Source organism: Hermetia illucens, chromosome 1, assembly GCF_905115235.1.
Source record: "Hermetia illucens chromosome 1, iHerIll2.2.curated.20191125, whole genome shotgun sequence".
In the NCBI taxonomy this organism is placed as follows: Eukaryota; Metazoa; Arthropoda; class Insecta; order Diptera; family Stratiomyidae; genus Hermetia; species Hermetia illucens.
Window position 1 is genome coordinate 2,528,137 of NC_051849.1, and position 21,319 is coordinate 2,549,455.

The 21,319-nt window shown below is 44.5% G+C and overlaps 1 protein-coding gene across 1 annotated transcript; it reads left to right on the forward strand.

The window, feature by feature from the left end:
* The first annotated feature begins 1,202 nt into the window (after nt 1-1,202).
* LOC119652379 (transmembrane protein 131 homolog) lies at nt 1,203-21,079 on the forward strand. The gene is made up of 4 exons (XM_038056481.1): nt 1,203-2,131; nt 2,184-3,539; nt 17,162-19,877; nt 19,938-21,079. Exons 1-4 carry the CDS (start codon nt 1,550-1,552, stop codon nt 20,387-20,389), a joined length of 5,106 nt encoding a protein of 1,701 aa, XP_037912409.1. The 5' UTR covers nt 1,203-1,549; the 3' UTR covers nt 20,390-21,079.
* Nucleotides 21,080-21,319: the final 240 nt, after the last annotated feature.

Below are 21,319 nucleotides of genomic sequence, written 5' to 3' on the forward strand. Positions count from 1 at the left end.
CGACCTGTTTAGGAGTCCTAAAAAACTATGGTACAGGTCATCCCAAGTCCAGCCTAGTGTTCTGCTAGGCGCGCTTATTCATTTGGAGTTGGTCGTTCTCCTGTCCCTCGCTGCTAAGTCTTCTTCTGTGGAGAAAAATCTTTAATTCTAGCACCGGGGAGTGCTTCGTTTTCAAAGTAGCAAACAAAACTCTTTTTCACATTTAACAATTCTTTATTAATTTCTTCTACCTATGTATAATTACCTTAGTCTATTCTTCTATTACTCACTCACAAGATAAGAATATTCCTTTTTACACCGCCTTACACTGGACACTCCAAAACTCACTGTACTCAGCTTAACTAAAGGAAACTCCGCTACTGCTCCACTACTCTGGTCACGAAACCTCTCTCTAAAGAGTTTCTCTCCACCGTACCCAGTCGAACAGAAATAGACTCCAATAATTTCCGTCTCGCTGCAACTTAAGTAGTCTCGGTCGTGAGGACCACTTGCAGCAATCCGGAACTTAAACAATTGTCCAGGTCAAGGTTTGTTGCTTCTTAATAATGCAACAGTCAGCCGACGGGCGATGTCGTCAGAATATGCACATGTGTGTCCACCACCGGTACTATGGTGCTGGTGAAGACATAGCTTGAAAAGCAAAGCCGGAACATGGAATCCCTTGCAAATTAGCACATGGACAATGTTGCTAATGTTTGTTTTGAAATTGACCTTGCAGCAATTATGGTCGGTGATTGCTGACGTTGTTGACACGGACTTAGCCGGTCGATGGCTTGCGGGAAATCGCTCAAACAGACCTTGCTTTATACTATCGCTAATAAAACAAAATAAATTTTTTTTATCCGGGGACAGCTCCATTTCTGGAATAAAAATATAAATAACCTCCGTTACCAACATTTTAGGTTGTCATAGTTTTTAATTACGCTCAAAATTATTAAAAAAAAAAGCTGAAGATTGGACAAAACAGCAGCGTAATGATATTTCCAAAAATCACGCGAATTCTATTTCAATGAAAATCCGTTTTTCTCTCCTCACGTTCGTCATCTAAAAAGTAAACACGACAAGATATCATCACAAACTGAAAGGGAAATTATTTCTCCTACTCCCGCCGCTATTCTGGTAACACCGAATGCAGCTGCAATTTTTATCAGTTTGTCAAAGTATACATATATATGTATGCACATCTAGCAATAGTGTGCGTACAAGTTCTCGCGGAAAAGTCAAAAGAACGCAGCCTGAAACAAAAATATTGAGAAAAGACATTTTCCCTCCTTATTTCCTTCTTGATCGCGTCCTGTCCGTTGTCGTTTCTGTCGAAATAAAGACCCGACTTGCAACCAGCATCAATTCAAATCGGACTGAGTCCAAATTAATATGTAGATGCGAGTCGGCGAGGCTTCAGAAAAGTGTTATGATTTGTGCGCGTTAATGAGAACCGAGCGTGAAACCTTGACTCGTTCCCGACAACGTGAAAATTTTGCGTGCGGAAAAAAGCAGCACTCCAGTCGCCACAACGCTCGGAACGCTCCGCGAAAAACAAGTAAACAAGATGTTTGTGTTGACGCTGCTCATGGCCTTACAGGGGGTCTTCATAGGCGGTCACATGGTCAAGAGTAATGTGCATCACGAGATAGAGACGGCCGAGCAACTGATTGCGAAAAATGCGAAGATTGTGGCGGAAGAGGCGATCGCAACGCAGGCGAATCAGGACTTCCTGCGAAGCATTGCCTTCCATCCGTCCAGTGTGGACTTCGGCACCTGGTCGATCGGCACGGCGCGTTCCTACCTCGTCACACTTATCAACAAAAACTCAAACAAAAGCGTGCACCTGAGCTCAATAAGCGGAAGCACGCAGGAGTTCTACAGCTCATTTTTCGAGGACAAGGTCGTGCCGCCGCAAGGCAACACCACCTTCAATGTGGTCTTCTTGCCGCGCGGCTACGGCCCCGTCGAGACTGATCTATTTATCCATACGTCCTTCGGCCAGGCACGCTTGTCCGTCAAAGGGGAAGGCAGAGAGTGCCCGTATCGCATAAAATCTCTAATCGGCATCAAAGCGCCGTTCAACGCCACAATATCCCCTGAAATTCTCATGTACAACCCGCATCCCAGGCCAATACAAATCCTTGAGGTAAGTGACCAATACAATTACTGCGACCAATTTCTAATGCACATTCTTGCAGATTTACAGCAGCGGTGGCCAGTTCCAGCTGGAGCTGCCGAGTGGTGGGCAGGAAGGGCCTCAGGCCCTCTGGGAAATTCCCCCACACACAACAAAGCCCATAATTCGGATTCGGTTCCATGCGATCCAGCCCGGAAATCACACGGCCTTCATCCGAATCAAGATTTCAGAAGCACAAGAGCAAGACGAACAAAGAGAAGAAAACATTCTAGTCATACCCGTGGAGATTGAGATTGGCGAAGATAGCGGTCTTTACTCCCCCAATCCCGTGATGGACTTTGGCAGACTGACGACTGCAGACAATGAGAAGAGCCTCACAGTGAACCTAGTCAACTCCGGCAAACATACGTACCAAGACCTCGAATATCACGTGAACGACGTGGAGGGTCTTATTGAGTTAGATGAATCTGATCTCACGCTACGCATTCACCCTGAACTGGCTGAGCACGATGTGAACATAAACGGGATTCTGCTTGTACGAATGTGGCGGTATGCCCAATCCAATGGCGACAATAAGAGTTTGCGGAAATACGTAGAACTTTCCATAGGGTTGAAGGCGGAAATTTACAGGGGATCGTTGGAGTTCCAAAGCAACCGAACGGTTTTCATAACAGGCACCAAGAACTACGCAAGGGGCGCCCGCGAGTTTCCCGTCCACAACAAATTTAGCATTCCGGTCGCAGTGCTAAATATCACGCTTGAAGATAAGCACACGAGGGTCGTTCGCATTAGCGAATTCGAGCCGACGATAGTTCCACCAAATGAAATTGTAAACATTTTCAAAATTTCGGTGCTCGACGAAACGGCCAACTTCAAAACAAATCTGCGTATTGCCACGAATCTGAGCAGCTTCGAATTGCCGGTGGTGGTGTGCTCTGGACTCCTGAAGCGCTACACTTCCCTGGACTCCATAAACTTGACTCCCCTTCCCGAGGACAATGTTCTGAACTTTGGCGCTATACAACATCAAGACTTATCGCATTACGGCTACATTCTACTGCACAATCCGAATCCTGTGCCGATTCCTTTGCTAAAGTGGAATTTCACAAGTCAGAAAGGAGTATATTATCAAGCCATGTTCCTAGGGTGTACGTCGTCCTTAAACAGTCCCACATTGGATGACTCGGATGATATCAATGTTCCCGTTCACAAGAGGTTCTCATTTTGTATGAACGTAACATCGCAGGGCGTAGCGGCTTTCGAATTAGCTGTTCAGTCGTATGCCGTTAAGTCGTTCACGGCCGTTTTTCAAATATGGACGGAGTTCGAGGAGATTGCAACGACTATAAATTTCGTGGTCGTCAGGGGACGATTGGAAGTGGATCAGAGTCGATTGCATTTTGCAGAATGTTTTCCGGTAAGTAATGTTTTTAAAATATTCAAGAATATTTCACTATTCGGTGGGGACTTACTTTGGCAAACATATGAGGTTAGAAACTGCTTCAGAAACAAGCGTTAAAAACATGGATATTGTCTGATCTTGTACGGATCTTCGAGAAAGGAGCGAGATTTTTGGTATATTTATTTTAAATAGACGAAAATCGTGAATTTCAAGCAAAACTAGAAAGTGAAGCCCATAGTGTTTTACGTAGGCACCTGTCGTGAGACTTAATCCTACGGTCCTCTTAAGACAGGGATTGATTTTGTGACCACAATCAGAGCCTCGCTGAGACAAGCAACAACGGTACCAGCCTATACCAAGTGCAGGGCTTAGCACCCGTGTTGATACGCAACACCACATCGAGGCCCAAAGGTCTCTTCTCGCTTGAGCACAACCACAACCACCATGAAACTCCCACTAGGGGGGCCAACCGCAAATAACCGAGCTGTCCTCACATACAACAGGAGTTCACCCGAAGTATGTGAGTCCAGGGGCTTTCCCGGTTCCCATGGTACCAGTATACCCCTGGTAAGGTTTCGTGACCAATTTGCCACTTCAGTCCCCTGCAGACTCGGGTCTTTTCCTTTTTCTTCAGCCTTTGTCCCGTTCAAAAACGGGGTCGGCTCGTCGTGATCGGCTTCGCCATTTGGCTCTATCGAATGCCTGATCTGGGTGCAATCTCGAGGCTTTCAAATCCCCATCCAGCGTATCAAGCCACCGTTACTTAAGTCTGCCTTTTGGTCGTTTACCATCGACTTCGATGTTCAGACCAATCTTGGCAAGTGAATTCTCGTTTGCACGAATTGCGTGAACATACCATCGAAGACGCCTCTCTCGCAACTTTTCCACGATCGGTGCAACCCCATAACGATCGCGGATATCCTTATTTCGGATGTGATCTAAACGTGTGACGCCACTAGTCCAACGTAGCATCTTCGTCTCCATTACCGCAAGACGCCGTTCATTGTCTTTTACGGTCGGCCAACACTCAGAACCATAGAGAGCGACTGGACGACGACATTGCGGTAAATTTGAGATTTGAGACGTTCGTTGATACGTCGATCACAAAGGACACCAGTTGTGGAACGCCACTTCATCCAGATTGCGTTAATGCGTGAAGCAATTTCATAACGCAGTTCTCCATTGGCTGATAGCGTTGACCCGAGGTATTTAAATCGCTCAGTTCTGGGCAGATCACTGCCGCTGACAGTGATTATGCCTGTTTCATGGGGATCGGTCGTCAAAAATTCAGTTTTGTTTAAATTCAATCTGAGACCGTGTTGCATGAGGCGATCATTCCATTTTTGAACAAGTTGCTCGAGATCATTTTTGCTATCAGATGCTAGGAAAACATCATCTGCATAAAGCAGTGTGTAGGGCGCTGGACGTTGGATATCCCGTGTGACGGTGTCCATAACAAGGACAAAGATGGTGAGAGGGCACTTCCTTGACGTACACCAACAGAGACACGAAGCGGTTTTGATACACCCGCCATACTTCGAACTTTACTTTTCGGGTCGTGGTAGAGCAATTGAACCCAACGCACGAGTTCTTCTCGCACGAAGTGTTGTCGTAAAGCATACCAGATGAGTTCGTGTGGTACACGGTCAAACGCTTTCTCTAAATCCAGAAAGGCAATGTAAAGAGGGCGATGCTTCTCACGGTGTTTCTCCATGAGTAACCGTGCAGCGTGTATTGCGTCAGTAGTTCCGCAGTTCTTGACAAGTTCGGCTTGATTCACGGTTATTTCAACGATTTCGCTAATACGGTTGTCAAGAATGCGTTCAAAAATCTTCATGGTATGGGAAAGTAACCGGATCGGACGGTAATTTGAACATTCTGCTGGGCTACCTTTCTTTTTCCATATTGGAACAGTGGTACTTTCTTGCCAGCCAGATGGTGTTCTTCCTTCCTGAATAACCCGGTTAAAGAATTCACTCAGCCACGGTGTTGGGTCCCAGCTCTTTGCTTTCCAGAGCTCAGATGCGATGTCGTCAGGTCCTGTTGCTTTCCCCGATTTCATTTGTTTCATTGCCTCCTCGACTTCAGTTGCGCTGACTGGTGGAACTGCTCCAAACGTCGGCAATGATTGTGGAAGTGGAGGATGAGCAAATTGTTCAGTTGAAATCTGCTCGAAGTATTCTCGCCATCTATCCGTTGCGGCTCGACGGTTGGTAAGCAAAGTACCGTTCTTGTCATTAACACAACAGAAGTGTTCGATATCCTGTGTGCGTTCATCACGGCTTTTAGCAAGTCGATACAGATCTCTCTCGCCATCCCGAGTGTCTAGTTTATCGTAAAGATTTTTGAAATGGTTCGCTCGGGTGACAGCGACCGTTTTCTTTGCTGCCCGGTTGGTATTCTTATAAATTTGCCAATTAGCAGGCGTTTTATCGTCGAGAAATTTGTGGTAGAGGCGCTTCTTTTCATGGACCTTCATTTCAACATCATCATTCTAAAGCCAAGTATCTCGGTTGATGTACCGCTTACCCGGCTTGGTGACCCCGAGGGTTGCAGAGGCCGCTTTGTGGATCGTGTCTTTCATTTGGTTCCATGATTCTTCCACGTTCGTAATGGTTGGCAATCGTATGAGTGAGACCGTTTCTTCTTTCTTCTCACGAAATCGCCCCCATTTAATACGCGAGGGGCAGTGCGTTCCTCACGTTGTTTTATCGGTGGCTTAATTCGCAGGATGACAATCAACGGCCGATGTTGAAGTGCGATGGTCTCATAGGGAACGACTTTGCAATCAGTGACAGTGGTAAAATGTTGACGTCTTATGAGAATATAGTCGATTTGCGTTTTTGTTCCCACTATAAAATGTGGGAAGATGAGACAATCGTTTGATGAACCATGTATTCATAAGTACAAGGTCATGGGTGTCCGCAAAATCGATTATACGCTCGCCACCTTCATTGCGCGCTCCGAACCCCTTTCCCCCATGGCACCTGTTACCGTCTGCCTTTTCACTCACATGACCATTAAGGTCGCCGGCAATGATTATGTAATCGTCAGCAGGCACGTGACAAGTCTTTTCATCGAGAAGTTGCCAGAAGGCATTTTTCTCGGCATCAGGTCGACCTGTCTGTGGTGCATACGCGGTGAAGAAGTGAATAGTGCGATCAGCTGATATAATTGTGAGCTTCATCAGCCGATCATCGTTCGACTTCTTTAATGTCATCACGGAAACCCTCTGAGATGGCAATGCCAACACCATATTGAGTGTGTAGGTTACCAAAATAGAGAAGTTTGTAGCCATTTTTACCGTGTTCGCGTTCAATGTCGCAGCTTTTGGTACCAGACCATCGGGTTTCTTGCAGAGCGCAGATGTCAATGCACCTTTTCCAAAGGGCTCTTGCGAGTTCCTCGGTCTTTCCAGTTAGGGTACCAACATTTAGCGTGCAGACACGTATTTGTTTTGTTCGTTGTGTTCGGACTAACTTTCTTACGCCCTGATGCCGTCCATACGTCAAGAACCCTTGCCCATTTCTCGACAGGACCGGGGCCCGTCTTGCCGCGTCGACTGAGGTGGACGCCCTAGTATTTCTCCGAGACATGTGACTCAATCCGATCTTTATGTTTGTAACGCCATTGTATGCATTTTCTTGGCCGACCTGTCGCGGGGCCTGTCACCAAGAGATATCAGGTAGGATTTAGTATAGTGGAACACCTCCAACTATACTCTATTTATCTCTTTCCCTGATCTCAGCATTTTATTTTTGTTTTACTGAGGATAGTACAGAGTACGTTGCCTCAAACCCTCCTCCTTTACCTTGGTTTGGGACCAGCATACTATGTTAATAGCCCTAATTAGGCCTTTGGAGCATTCGCCTACTGAATCACGGCCGGCAAACCAAAGTGATTACAGCGTCTCCCGGTGTCACCACTATGGAGGTTCTCCTCGGCCACTTGGTTTTGATTTGGCCGATAGGGTTGCCGCCCCATCTTCCTCGCCGCCACCTCTGAGTACCAGCAAAACGAGAAAAACTTTAGTCAGAGCAAGTAATTTAAATCCGTTACCTGACCTGACCTGACCTTCTTCGCTGACATTGATAGGTAGGTTGGTATCAGTCGCCGGTTCAAGGAGTTGTTGTGTGCCGTTTTGATGTCACAAACCCATTAGACCATCACTGCTGTGGGAAGAGCAAGGGTTGCAGGGTTCAGTGGACTCAGTTCTTCAGAGCCAGTCCTTAGCATTCGCGAAGGATAGCAACTGTCCTACCTTCCAGAGAGATCTCTTTGAAGTCCTCAAAGGATCCAGAGAGATCTCCTTGAAGTCCTCAAAGGATTGTTAAGCTAGCGTCCGCAGCGGCAACGGAAGTACCTGGGGGTTCCTCTCTCTTCTCCGCAGCTTCGTCATGGTCATTACTCCGTGTAGACCGCCGTAATCCTGTATCTGTCTGGATGCATTTACACGCGTGTGGCCCAACACTTCACGAAATCTAGTCTTTTATAGGTGGCCCAAATCCTTTTTGATTTGTAATGGTAAATCTTATCTATCTGAAGTCAGTGAATGCAGTGTGAGTAGTTTTCATCCTTGAAAATGGTAAGCGAAATGCTCGCAAAGGGACTGCTACAAGCAGAGCCCCAACTTACCAGTTCGTCAGCACGATCATTCCCCTCTATATTTCTATGACCGGGAAGCCAAAGGAAGGTAATTTTTAGCATGCTGCCTAGGCTTTTCAGCGTATCCGTGCACTGCAATATCAGCCTAGTTGATGTCGTCACTGACTACAAAGCCTTAATGGCCGCCTGGCTGTCGGTCAGGATGGCCATGTTACGCTTGGGGTTTGGATAATTTCTTAGCCATTGATACGGTTCCAGCATCACCAGTAATTCCGTCTAGAATGCATTGACGAACTTTGAAAGAAATTATGACTTGGCTACACTACGTCTATTCGGGAAAACCCTGCATGGATTTCACAGACCATGTTTCATTCGCCCATGAATGATATTGTGTTACAACCTTGCGCCGGCTCTCCATTCTGCCCTGGTTGCAAAGCCCACAGCTACGCTCTTGCTCAGAATATTATGGCCTTCTCGTACTGGCCCTAGGCAGGACTCCAGCGAACCTTTGCGTTTTCGCTGGCTTCGATTGAGCGCTTTCTTATGGGCCTTTATTCCTTGGGGGACCCACGATATCGTCGGTTTCGGTTGGCAGTGTTCGCTATGTCCGTTTCGACAGTAGCTGTTTCTAAGCTGGAAACCATTATTGTCATTTTCAGGGGTAGTGATGTCACAGCTGGCACCGAATGTATTGTGCTCGAAGGCTACTCTCTTTTGGCTGGATAGCAGCAGCTCATCCTCCATTGATTCGCCTGGTATCACCACCTCTTTTTTTTGACAGTTTTTTTCGTTTACGTTTGTTGAATCCATTTTTTGGTCTAACGAGTAAACTGGGAAAAATGTTCATCCTGACTACTCGGCCACCACGGTAAGAGTCTTTGTTAAAGTTGAAGGTGTTAAAAGTTTATAAAGTCCGAATATTGTTCCATCTTGGCGTCCTATTAGTACCTTTGCCAGCGCAGGGAGGGGGATGCTTCGATTCATCAACTGCCAGATCCGCTTGCCACTAAAACATGAGCAGCAGGCAAACAAATCCTCGGAAGTGGAATGAACGTACTCCACGGCTCTACACACTCTTAGCCCGTCCAAAGACGGTTTCCAGCGGCCACCGGAAGCATACATCGAAGTCGATGGTAAGCGACCAAAAGGCCGGCCGAAACAATGATTGCTTGATATGCTGGATGGGCGTTTGAAAGCCTCGTGACTGCATCCAAATGGCAGGCAAATGACAGTACAAAATGGCGCAACCGATCACGACGGGCCGACCGTTTGAACGTGTGCTGAGGACAAAGGCTAAAGAAAAAGAGGAACCTAAAGCATAATCTGTCATTAAGATATCGTTTTTTTTTTTACTTTTATGGATGGACGACAGGTATTTTCATACATGCAAAAGTGGGGGTGTACATTTTTTTACCAAATATAGTTATGTGGGGTATCAAATGAAAGGTCTCGGTGCTTTCCGAAGACGATCTTAGTATTGACATTTGTTGGAAAGGTGGAGCGAGCGAGGGGTCGAAAGTGATCGTTTTTTTCATGGATCCATTCTCAGAAGCTACCCAAGCGAAAAAGCTGAAAAAAATCGAGTGGCTGCCACTATATGGTACCTAGGCTCCGAAATACCCTCCATATCGATATCTGTTCAAATAAAGTGAATAATAGTATGAGGTCTGATCAAAAAGTTCCAGGGTTTCCCAGTAATCTCTTATTACAAATATTTTCAATTGTTCTAATTTATCCCTTTCAAAATACTCTTCTTGGAAGCGAATACACTTCTCTGGTATTTCTACTGTTCCATGCATCTGGAAAACTCTGTTTCATGGATGCTGTTCAGCTGTTCCAGCGTTTTTTCGTTGATCTCTTCTATTGTCTGAAACCGCTGTCCTTTCATTGGGTGCTCAAGTTTTGGGGACAGATGGGAGTCACACGAAACCAGGTCAGGAGCATAGGGTGGATGAGGTGGGGTTGTCATCGAGTTCTTGGCAAAAAACTTGCGAATTCTGGCCTCTTCCGACGAATCTTTTGGCGTAAAGTTCTCAGGGTTTTTTGGTATGGATAACGATTGATTGTCTCATCTTTTAGGAGAAATTCATGATACAGTCTGTTACATAAGAGCGTGGTAACTGTTACACGTAGATAAAAAATCAGAGCTTCCTGTTTCTTTTTCTATGACATAGAGGGCACCTCAGTCCTTCATGCTTTTTGTAAAAAGTCAGCTCTCTGTCAAATTTAGTCTTCAATTGAGTGGTTTTTCGAAATGAGTGCTGTTTACGCCTCTCGCTTTGAGGCAATTTTTCTATGTTTGCATGAAAAAGGACCCAAATTAACGCAAACTGCTGCTGCCAAATATATGGGCAAGTCGAAGCAGTTCGTTAGCAAGTGGATAAATCGCTAGAAAAAGGTCGGTAACGTTGATGATTTTCCTGATCGCGGAAGTGCAAACAAAGTCTCAAAAAAAGACGAAAAAAAGATTCTCGCATTGTTCTCGAAAGATTCAACTTTGACTCTACGTGGAGCTGCTGTGAAATTGAAAGCAAAAGGTGTTGACATATCTTACGGAACGATTCGCAGGCACTTGCTTGCCAATAAACTGAAATATCGCAGTACTTTGGAAAAACCAATGTTGAGTGCAAAACACGTTGAAAAACGAGTGAAATGGGCGAAGGAAAACTTGGACCGCGATTAGAGCAACGTAGTTTTTTCTGATGAATCCTCCTTCTGGGCATTTCCGAGCATCAAACACGCCTGGACAACCTCCACCAGTAGGATGCTTCAACGGACTGTTAAACACCCCGTCAAGGTCCATGTTTGGGGGTGCTTCTCAAACAAAGGTTTCGGTACTTTGTTCTTATTTGCCGAGAATTTAAATGTCGAAAAAATGAATAAAATATATCAAAAGGCTTTGTTACCATCTGCTAAGCAATGGTATATCAAGAAAAATGAAAGCTGGATCCTTCAAGAGGACAACGATCCGAAACATCGGAGTCGAGCGTGTAGCGAGTTGAAGGCGCAAAACGGAGTTGTCATTTTAGATTGGCCATCTCAGTCACCGGATGCAAATCCCATAGAAAATGTGTGGGCTCTGATGAAAATGCAGCTTCGCAGACGCAAGCCATGTAATTTACATCAACTTTCTCAACCAATTCGGAAAATTTGGAGGTCTTCCTCCTTCCTCCGGTAGAATATGCAGAAAAACTAGTGGAAAGTATGCCCCGACGGTGCCAGGCCATAATTGACAATGCAGGAGATTGGACTTGCTACTGAGGTATTTGCATTGAGTATTGACGACCAAATTATCAATAAATTTGCGAATTTTCGAAAAATCAATTGTTGATAGTAGATGACATCCTTCGAATCAAAGAAAACAGTGAGAATCACTTTCACGGTTGATCCCACCTGGCGAGCTTTTTTGGTCTTGGATATATTACGAGTTATGTACTAATGGGAAAAATGTCCACTCAAGTGTATTTATAAAAAAAAATACACAGAAGCTTTCAACCCAGATGATCACAACTGGCATGAGAGAAGATTTCGAAGAGAGCTGTACACTCATGATGCCAAAGAAGGGTAAAACATGGTGCAACACGGATTTGGCGAAACAGAAAAAAACGACAAGGATACTCCTTAACCGAGCTCTTAAAATCATCATGGAGACGTTTTTGAGAAGAGACCAATTCTCTTGAGGCAATCTCAAAGCTAAGCGCAACCTTGTCATTGAACACAGAAAACAGTTGGGTTATCTACGTTTACAGAGCGAGAGATACACAGAAAGCGAACGGAAGCTATTTGCTTGAAGTGCACTTTCTAGGCAGCATCCGAAATCTCATCTCAGGGCCGACAGATACAGCCTTCAATCGGAAGATTGACTCTGGCATGTAAAGTAGTTTCACTAGGAGTGAAATGGGCATTTAATTCGTTCCATAGAGACAAGTCTACGAGTTCGGTTGACATTATTCCTGCTCTAGTAATAGAAAAAATGGACACCTTGGGTATATACATTCGCACACACGCTTATATTCCAATCATCTGATGTGATGTGAAGGTGTGAAACCCACCTATACAAAAGCAAAAAGCTTCCTATCGGTCAATCTAACTTCCTTTCTGCTAAAAAGGCAGGAAAGACTAATAGATGGGTCCATAAGGAATTCATATATCCCTAGACGGTGGCCACTTCACTGTCTTCCAGAAAGGCAAATCCAGGAAGACAGCAATCCATGAGCAAACGGCAAAAATAGAGACGACGTCGTACGATAAAGAATACGACACTTAAAATGCCTTCAATTATGCCTCATTCGCGGCGATTTGTAACGTGTCAAGACAGTATGGAATCGATCCGCTATTAATCAGTTGGATCCTTCACATGCTAGATTGGAGAAAGAGGGGTTACCCAAAGGGAGGGGTTATCTCTCTGTTATAGCTCCTAGTTATGGACACCTTGCTATGGCTCTTGGAGAACACAAACGTAACGGATGATTTAGCCGCACAGTATGTGTCCGTCTGAATACACCATTGCATGTAATCCACAATTGGTGTCTCCATAATGAACTCATGGTGAACGCTAGGAAGACTGGACTGGTTATATTCACTAGGAACGTCAGGTGAGGCAGCCACGCGCAGCTGGTATAATCAGTCAAATATTTAGGAGTACATTTCGACTCCAAGTTAACGTGGAAGCACCATATCCATGAACAATACCAGAAATCCTGCAGATTACTCTGGTGCTGCAGGACTGCGATAGGTAAGACCTAGAGACTTTCACCAAAACGGATTCATTGGTTGTATGCATCCATTATAAGACCCATTTTGATGTACGCATGCCTCGTCTGGTGGCCGAGACTGAACTTTGCAGACAGCAGGAAACTGCTGACGCAGATTCAGAGGGTCGGTTGCTTAAGTATTACTGAAGAAACGAGTTATAAACCGATCGCGGCACTCGAAGCTTTTCTAAATTTAGGTGCTCGAATGCCCGCCGATCATATGGTTTCCAAATTCGTCTTCGAAAAGACATATTCCGTCGTAATGCCCAATAGAGAAGAATGGCCGATAAATAGCCATGAATCTTTTGGGATTGCAGACTTAATAATCTTCGACGACAGGTCAGTCATAGAAAACGGATCGGGCGTAGAGGTGCTCTGGGAAAATCCGATTAATTAGCTGGCTTGATCTCTCGGAAAATAACAGCTATATTCCTGGCGGAGATATATGCCATTTTATTGCCAGCAGAAGAATGTTTGCGGAGAGGGAGGGGTCGCACCATTCGAATCTGCTCCGACAGTCGGGCAGCATTATCAACATTGAAAAATACTGACATATTGAGCCAGTTATTGTGGAATTAATGTAATGAGGAAGCTGATAGATTGGCTCGCTAAGGTTCTGGATCCGCAAAGGTGGGGCCAGAACTAGCTTTTGGCATCCGACCATCTACTCTTAAGTCTACTCTGAAGGGGAAAATGGCAAGGATTGATGCAGCCGAATGGGGAAATTTGAATCTTTGTTAAGGAACCCCGGTTTTGTTCAACGAAGAGTCTACAAATCCTGTGTCTCTGGAGAATATTATCAGGTTCACGAACGCTTTAGGCGAGCGGCTGGTGAATAGGTGATCTCCGGGGATATTACAATTGGCTTAACAAAGGTCTGAGTGCTTCGAGTTGCGGCTCCCCCATTAAACTAAACTAACTGACTAAAGCTTATGAGGAAGTGTCAGCCACACAGTAAAGCCGACGAAGGTGGTGGGATTACAAGGTCTTTTTCTTTTAGATGGGAACCCAAGATATACAAAGGATATCTCCGTCATAATTGTGAGAGACATTTAAAAATCCTATCTTCGCAGGGCACGTTAACCTTCAGGCTATTTTTTTTATGACCTATAAATGCTGAAGGCAGGACAATTTTTCAAAAGAACGGCGCAGTAACGTTCACTTTTGCAATTATGTGTATTTAGTTTCCGAAAGGATTCCGCAGATTCCTTACCCTCGATGTGCTATGATTGGTCAAATGGGCACCAGATCATCGCTATTTCATTCGGCCTTTTGTTCGTTTCCTATCGACTTCTATGCTTAGAAAATCTTACCTAGTTATTTCTCGTCCACGCGAATTACATGATCATACCATTGAAAAAGTCTCTCAAAATTTTTCCCAGATAAATGTAACCTCATATCAATCGCAGATTGGCTAATTTTGAAAGTCCCTGATCCAACGCGCAGTCTTGGCCTGTATTACCGCAAGGCGGAATTCTTTGTCTTTGATAGTCAGCTGATCGAACTATTCACTTCTTCACCGCGTATGCACCACAGACAGGTCGACCTGATGCCGAGAAAGATGCCTTCTGGCAACTTCTCGATGAAAAGATTTGTCACGTGCCTGCTGACGATTACATAATCATTGCCGGCGACCTTAACGGTCATGTGGGTGAAAAGGCAGACGGTAACAGGTGTCATGGAAGAAAGGGGTTCGGAGCGCGCAATGAAGGTGGCGAGCGTATAATCGATTTTGCGGACACCCATGACCTTGTACTTATGAATACATGGTTCATCAAACGATTGTCTCATCTTCCCACATTTTATAGTGGGAACACTAAAACGCAAATCGACTATATTCTCATAAGACGCCAACATTTTACCACTGTCACTGATTGCAAAGTCGTTCCCTATAAGACCATCGCACCTCAACATCGGCCGTTGAATGCCGTCCTGCGAATTAAGCCACCTATAAAACAGCGTGAGGAACGCACTGGCCCGCCGCGCATTAAATGGTGGCGATTTGGTGAGAAGAAAGAAGAAACGATCTCACTCATACGATTGCCAACCATTACGAATGTGGAAGAATCATGGAACCAAATGAAAGACACGATCCACAAAGCGGCCTCTGCATCCCTCGGGGTCACCAAGCCGGGTAAGCGGTACATCAACCGAGATACTTGGCTTTGGAATGATGATGTTGAAATGAAGGTCCATGAAAAGAAGCGCCTCTACCACAAATTTCTCGACGATAAAACGCCTGCTAATTGGCAAATTTATAAGCATTCCGACCGGGAAGCAAAGAAAGCAGTCGGTGTCACCCGAGCGAACCATTTCAAAAATCTTGACGATAAACTGGACACTCGGGATGGCGAGAGAGATCTGTATCGACTTGCTAAAAGCTTCTGTTGTGTTAATGACAAGAACGGTACTTTGCTTACCAACCGTCGAGCCGCAACGGATAGATGGCGAGAATACTTCGAGCAGATTTCAACTGAAGAATTTGCTCATCCTCCACTTCCACAATCATTGCCGTCATTTGGAGCAGTTCCACCAGTCAACGCAACTGAAGTCGAGGAGGCAATAAAACAAATGAAATCGGGGAAAGCAACAGGACCTGACGACATCGCATCTGAGCTCTGGAAAGCGAAGAGGGGGTAGGAGACTAAACACTGTGGCGCAGTGAATTCTTGAATCGAGTTATTCAGGAAGGAAGAACATCATTTGACCGGAAAGAAAGTATCATTGTTCCAATATGGAAAAAGAAAGGTAGCCCAGCAGAATGTTCAAATTACTGTCCGATCCGGTTACTTTCCCATACCATGAAGATTTTTGAACGCATTCTTGACAACCGTATTCGCGAAATCGTTGAAATAACCGTGAATCAAGCCGGATTTGTCAAGAACTGCGGAACTACTGACGCAATACACGCTACGCGGTTACTCATGGAGAAGCACCGTGAGAAGCATCGCCCTCTTTACATTGCCTTTCTGGATCTAGAGAAAGCGTTTGACCGTGTACCACACGAACTCATCTGGTATGCTTTACGACAACACTTCGTGCCAGAAGAACTCGTGCGCTGGGTTCAATTGCTCTACCACGATCCGAAAAGTAAAGTTCGAAGTATGGCGGGTGTATCAAAACCGCTTCGTGTCTCTGTTGGTGTTCGTCAAGGAAGTGCCCTCTCACCACTCCTCTTTGTCCTTGTTATGGACACCGTCACACGGGATATCCAACGTCCGGCGCCCTACACACTGCTTTATGCAGATGATGTTTTCCTAGCATCTGATAGCAAAAATGATCTCGAGCAACTTGTTCAAAAATGGAATGATCGCCTCATGCAACACGGTCTCAGATTGAATTTAAACAAAACTGAATTTTTGACGACCGATCCCCATGAAACAGGCACAATCACTGTCAGCGGCAGTGATCTGCCCAGAACTGAGCGATTTAAATACCTCGGGTCGACGCTATCAGCCAATGGAGAGCTGCGTTATGAAATTGCTTCACGCATTAACACAACCTGGATGAAGTGGCGTTCCACAACTGATGTCCTTTGTGATCGATGTATCAACGAACGTCTAAAATTTTACGCAATGTCGTCCGTCCAATCGCTCTCTATGGTTCTGAGTGTTGGCCGACCGTAAAAGACAATGAACGGCGTCTTGCGGTAATGGAGACGAAAATGCTACGTTGGATTAGTGGCGTCACACGTTTAGATCACATCCGAAATGAGGATATCCGCGATCGTTATGGGGTTGCAGCGATCGTGGAAAAGTTGCGAGAGAGGCGTCTTCGATGGTATGATCACGCAATTCGTGCAAACGAGAATTCACTTGCCAAGATTGGTCTGAACATCGAAGTCGATGGTAAACGACCAAAAGGCAGACCTAAGCAACGGTGGCTTGATACGCTGGATGGGGATTTGAAAGCCTCGAGATTGCACCCAGATCAGGCATTCGATAGAGCCAAATGGCGAAGCCAATCACGACGAGCCGACCCAGCTTGTGAACGCGACTAAGGCTGAAGAGGAAAGAAAAAAAAAGTCAACCAGCACTAGGAACTATGGAAGGCGAGAGAGCGAATGACGCTGTGGTAGATTTTAAATTTGATACATTTGCTGATGCATCAATCGTAAAGATTACCACTTCACCCCACTTTTAGAATTGTTCCAAATGTCGGTAATATTTGCGGAAGTGGCAGATGAGCAAGCTCTTCCATGGAAGTCTATAAAAATATATTTTCAAACTCCTACCTTCGCTTTTTGTCTCCATTTCATTAAATTATCTCACTTTTCAGGGTAAACGATGCTCAGCAGATATATCGATCCACTCAACATTCGTAAAAAATATGCAAGTCAACTCGATTACCGTCAGCGTACCTGGCCTCATATTCGAGTATCACACACAAGACGGCCTTCCTGAGATCATTGCTAATTCAGTAACTGACATTGGGCGAATACATTTCGATCCGAAATCTGTTTGCGGAAAACGATGTTACATTTTTCAAGACGGACCTGGCAGTGATACCGAAGTGGAGTCACTTGAATTGGACGAAGCAGAACTACGACGACGTACTGAACTGTTTCGTCGTTTTAAATACAACTTACAAATGATCACGTTCACTCTGAATACATCTGAGGTGCGACAGTACGAATTTAATTCCACTGTCGACATTATTTGGCCAAAACTGGTGAAAAATCATCAGATCCTACCGACGATTGAAATCGGACAAAGTTACAATGGGGAAATTTTGATATCGAATCCATCGAGTCGAATGGTGCGCGTTGAAATCGAGCTGGCGGACCCTAATAAAGCAAAATCTACAAGCTTATCGCTGCCTTTAGAAGTCATCGACAATTGCGTGTACTGCTATCTAACTGACGAGCCTGTTTTTAAGTTAGGCCACGGGGCCAACCGACGAATGCAACTCAGCATCCAACCGAATTCCGCAACTCCAGTACCAATAAAGTTCATAGGAAATGTAGCGGGACAATTTTCAACATTGTTACACATATATAATAACCTCACATTATACGAAGCCGTTTGGGTGACAGCCAAAGCTGTGCAACCACAATTTCGATTCGGGAATCGGAAGCCTGGCTCGACAACGCCACTTCTCTTTGAAGTGAATGAGAAGCATTTAGTAAACTGCGAACGTAACGCAGTTCAACCGACAGAACCACTCTTAGTCTCGACCAAGAGAACATTCACTGCACGAAACACAGGCGAAGTTCCTATCATGGTGGAAAAATTCATCATCAATGACAATGAATGCGAAGGATATGGATTTAGAATTTTGGATTGCTCCAGTTTTGAACTCAAGGCTAATTCGTCCCGGAAAGTTGACATAGCGTTCACTCCCGATTTCACTATGACACGCATATCGCAACCCTTGTTGATTAAAACAAACCTCTCGAGTGAAGTTAACTACACGCTACTGGCCACTGTTCCCGCTTCGTCTTTGGAACTATGCTCGAAAGCGGTTCAACGACCCTTTTGGGAAGGCCATTTGAAAAAAATGTCAGTAGGCGTTTTAATTGTAGCCTTTGTTTTCGTTTTAATAGCGGCCTGCATAGATTCAGACAAGGTTTTGAAGGACCATGTACAGAACATATCGAAAGATAAAGGGCCGATGCAGCCGCCACTTGATCTCCGGAACATCGGAATAAAACAAAGTCAAACGGAAGAGCAAACAGTTCAAGGGGATTCAATTACAAATATCGTGGAGAGAAATGCGAACAAATTCACGGTGGCGAACATTAAAAAACGAAATATCAAACGGGGAAGTTTCACTCCTCCAGCAACGGTTCAAGGAAAAGAGAAATCTTGGGCAGAAGAATTGGCCAAAAAAATTCGAAATGTTTCATCTACCACTTCATCGTCTTCGTCCTCAGTCTCATCTGTGTCTCCAAAACCAACTATTTTGAGCAAAGCTATTCAAACAGTGTCTTCGTCTGCTGCCTCAGTAGCGACGGCCTTGGCGAAGCCAAAAGATGAGAAAGTCTCAGCTCAACGAAAGTCGACAGGCAAAGAACAATTTGAAGCGAATAAAACGACAATCCCCGACAAAAGCCCGCAATCTGAAACGGAGAAGAAGTCTTCTCTGAAGTCTGATCTAGTCACTCCGCTTGTGGAAGCTAGAAAGCAAAAACTTCTAGTCAAAAAATCAAGATCTGCTCCTATGGAGGCAGTGTCCAAAGAAACTGACCATCCAGCTGTAACATTTGCAAGTAAGCCTTCTGAAAAGTTATCGTCGCGAAGTACAAAATCATCACCAAAAGATAAATCTGATTCGCAACAAAATTTATGCGAGAAAAAAGTTGTTGAAATTTCATCTGATGTAACCTCCCCGGGCGTTTCGAAACGAGACAGTCCCACTGGAAATGCTGACCGAACATCTCCTCGTCATAATACTCAACAGAAGAAATTCGGAAAGACCCCTGGCAGGGAACGGAAGAAGGAGCCATCTAGTCAAGCTTCGTCAAAACGTAAAGTACCGAAATTCAAGGGAACAGCATTTCAATTCACCGCCCCTCTTGGCGGGGGAAGTTCTAGCAACAACAGTTCACCAACTACACCGTCAACGTCAACAGTTGGAACAGTTAATACCCCTTGGGATTCCTCTCAAAACACTTCTTTCAGCAACGTAGTCGCCCAAAAATCTCCAAAATCGACGGACGAGTCGATGCAGACGTATTCAGATTGTGGTTTGAAACCGATGTTTGACGAAACAGATCAAGATACCAACAATAACAACCACGATTGGAATGAAGCCGATTTGAAAAACCACGAGACTTTTGGCACTGATACTGAGGAGAAGAGAAATTCCGGTGACTTGGGCCCGATTGGTACGAAGAAATCACCATCATCGACGCCTGTCTGGGAGCCGTTTATCAATAATAATATCCATCGTCCAACCGCAAGCCTGTCTTCACAACACTCGTCCAATACGAGTTTCTTTTCCAGTCATTTTCCTATTGGCGCTAGTTTCGATTATACAAGTCAATTCTTAGGTAAGCTGCACATGTTTGGAGATATTTAAGGGGTTTCTTATAAGCTCAATTCGATTGCAGGTGGTACATCCGGTCTCTTAGACCACGTCTTCGCTGAGAGTCAACATTTTGATAATGTCCCTCCCAATGAATTGCTGCTAACATGGCTCCAACAGGAACGCTTGCGTGCAGCTGCCGGGTGGAACGCGTCCTCAAACCGAACTTGGACTCCGATGGGCTATCAGGATGACCCGCTTCCTACTTCGTCTACAAATGACCAGATGCACGTTTGGCAACCAGCAGTACCTACCGTGGTACGCCCACCGCCTGGTTTGCCGCTACGCAGTAATCGAGGCAGCCCAATTCACCAGCAGCAACAGATGCAATCGCAGTTGCCGCAGACCCAACAACAGTCTCCTACTCAAAGTGACGGAAATTTAACTAACTCAGTTGATCCGTTACAACCCTATCATCCCTATTCATCCTTCAATTCAATCTGGTCGGATCCTTGGAATAAACAGGAGAAGGAGTAATTCTACGTCGGTGACGCCACGTTTAGTGGACTAATTATTGCAGGAGGTTGCTAAGGAAATTTAATTTGTTGAACTTTTTTTTTTATTTTTATGCATTTTTTCACTGTAACCTAAAGATTCGTACCCCTATTGGATTGACAAATATCGACACCATACAAATTTGAGTATGAAATGAACGTAGGGTTTCAGAAAATTCGCGTGTCAGTGTTCCAATCGATATAAGGTCACTAAATGCGGTATCGTTCATTTGGAGACTAAACCTGACTATTTAGTCCTTTAACGCTGGTTTGAGGGGAGGAATTGAAAAGTATCTTATACCCACAATGCTCTGGGTAGCACGAATCTTTTTTCATTTTTCTTTTTTCCTAAAGAAAAGTACGGATTAGTCTTTTTTTTTATGCAAATTGAATTACGCGTTGATACACATTGCGAGAAGAATAATTGAAATTTTTTAAGTTAATCCTTTTTGAATTGAAAACTTAACTCTAACAAAACAATCCACATTTTTAACGAGTTCAATGAATGAATTTTTATGAGAGATGAATTATGTGAAACTGTATGATTTTGCTTGCTATGTTGAAACAAGCACTTGGAAAAAACTGGCTTCAGCGAGCGAAGGATAATGTAATGATTTTGAAAAATTTGATAATAAAGGATCAAAAAATGATGTAAAGCTGATATTGGAGTCTATGATGGTTTTGAATTTGATATGTTAAAGCATATAATGGAATAATAGAACGATACACATGCATTGAGCACAGGGAGGAGAGCTGGAAACTATAAGGTCTACAAATAAGTTCTGTCGGTTTTCACAATAGATGGCGTAGCTTGTTTTTTATTCCATTGGTCCACATTTCCAAACATTCATCGGAAAGCTACTGTCAATAGGCACAAACGTCACTATAAATTATTTAATTGAAGTGTAAACAA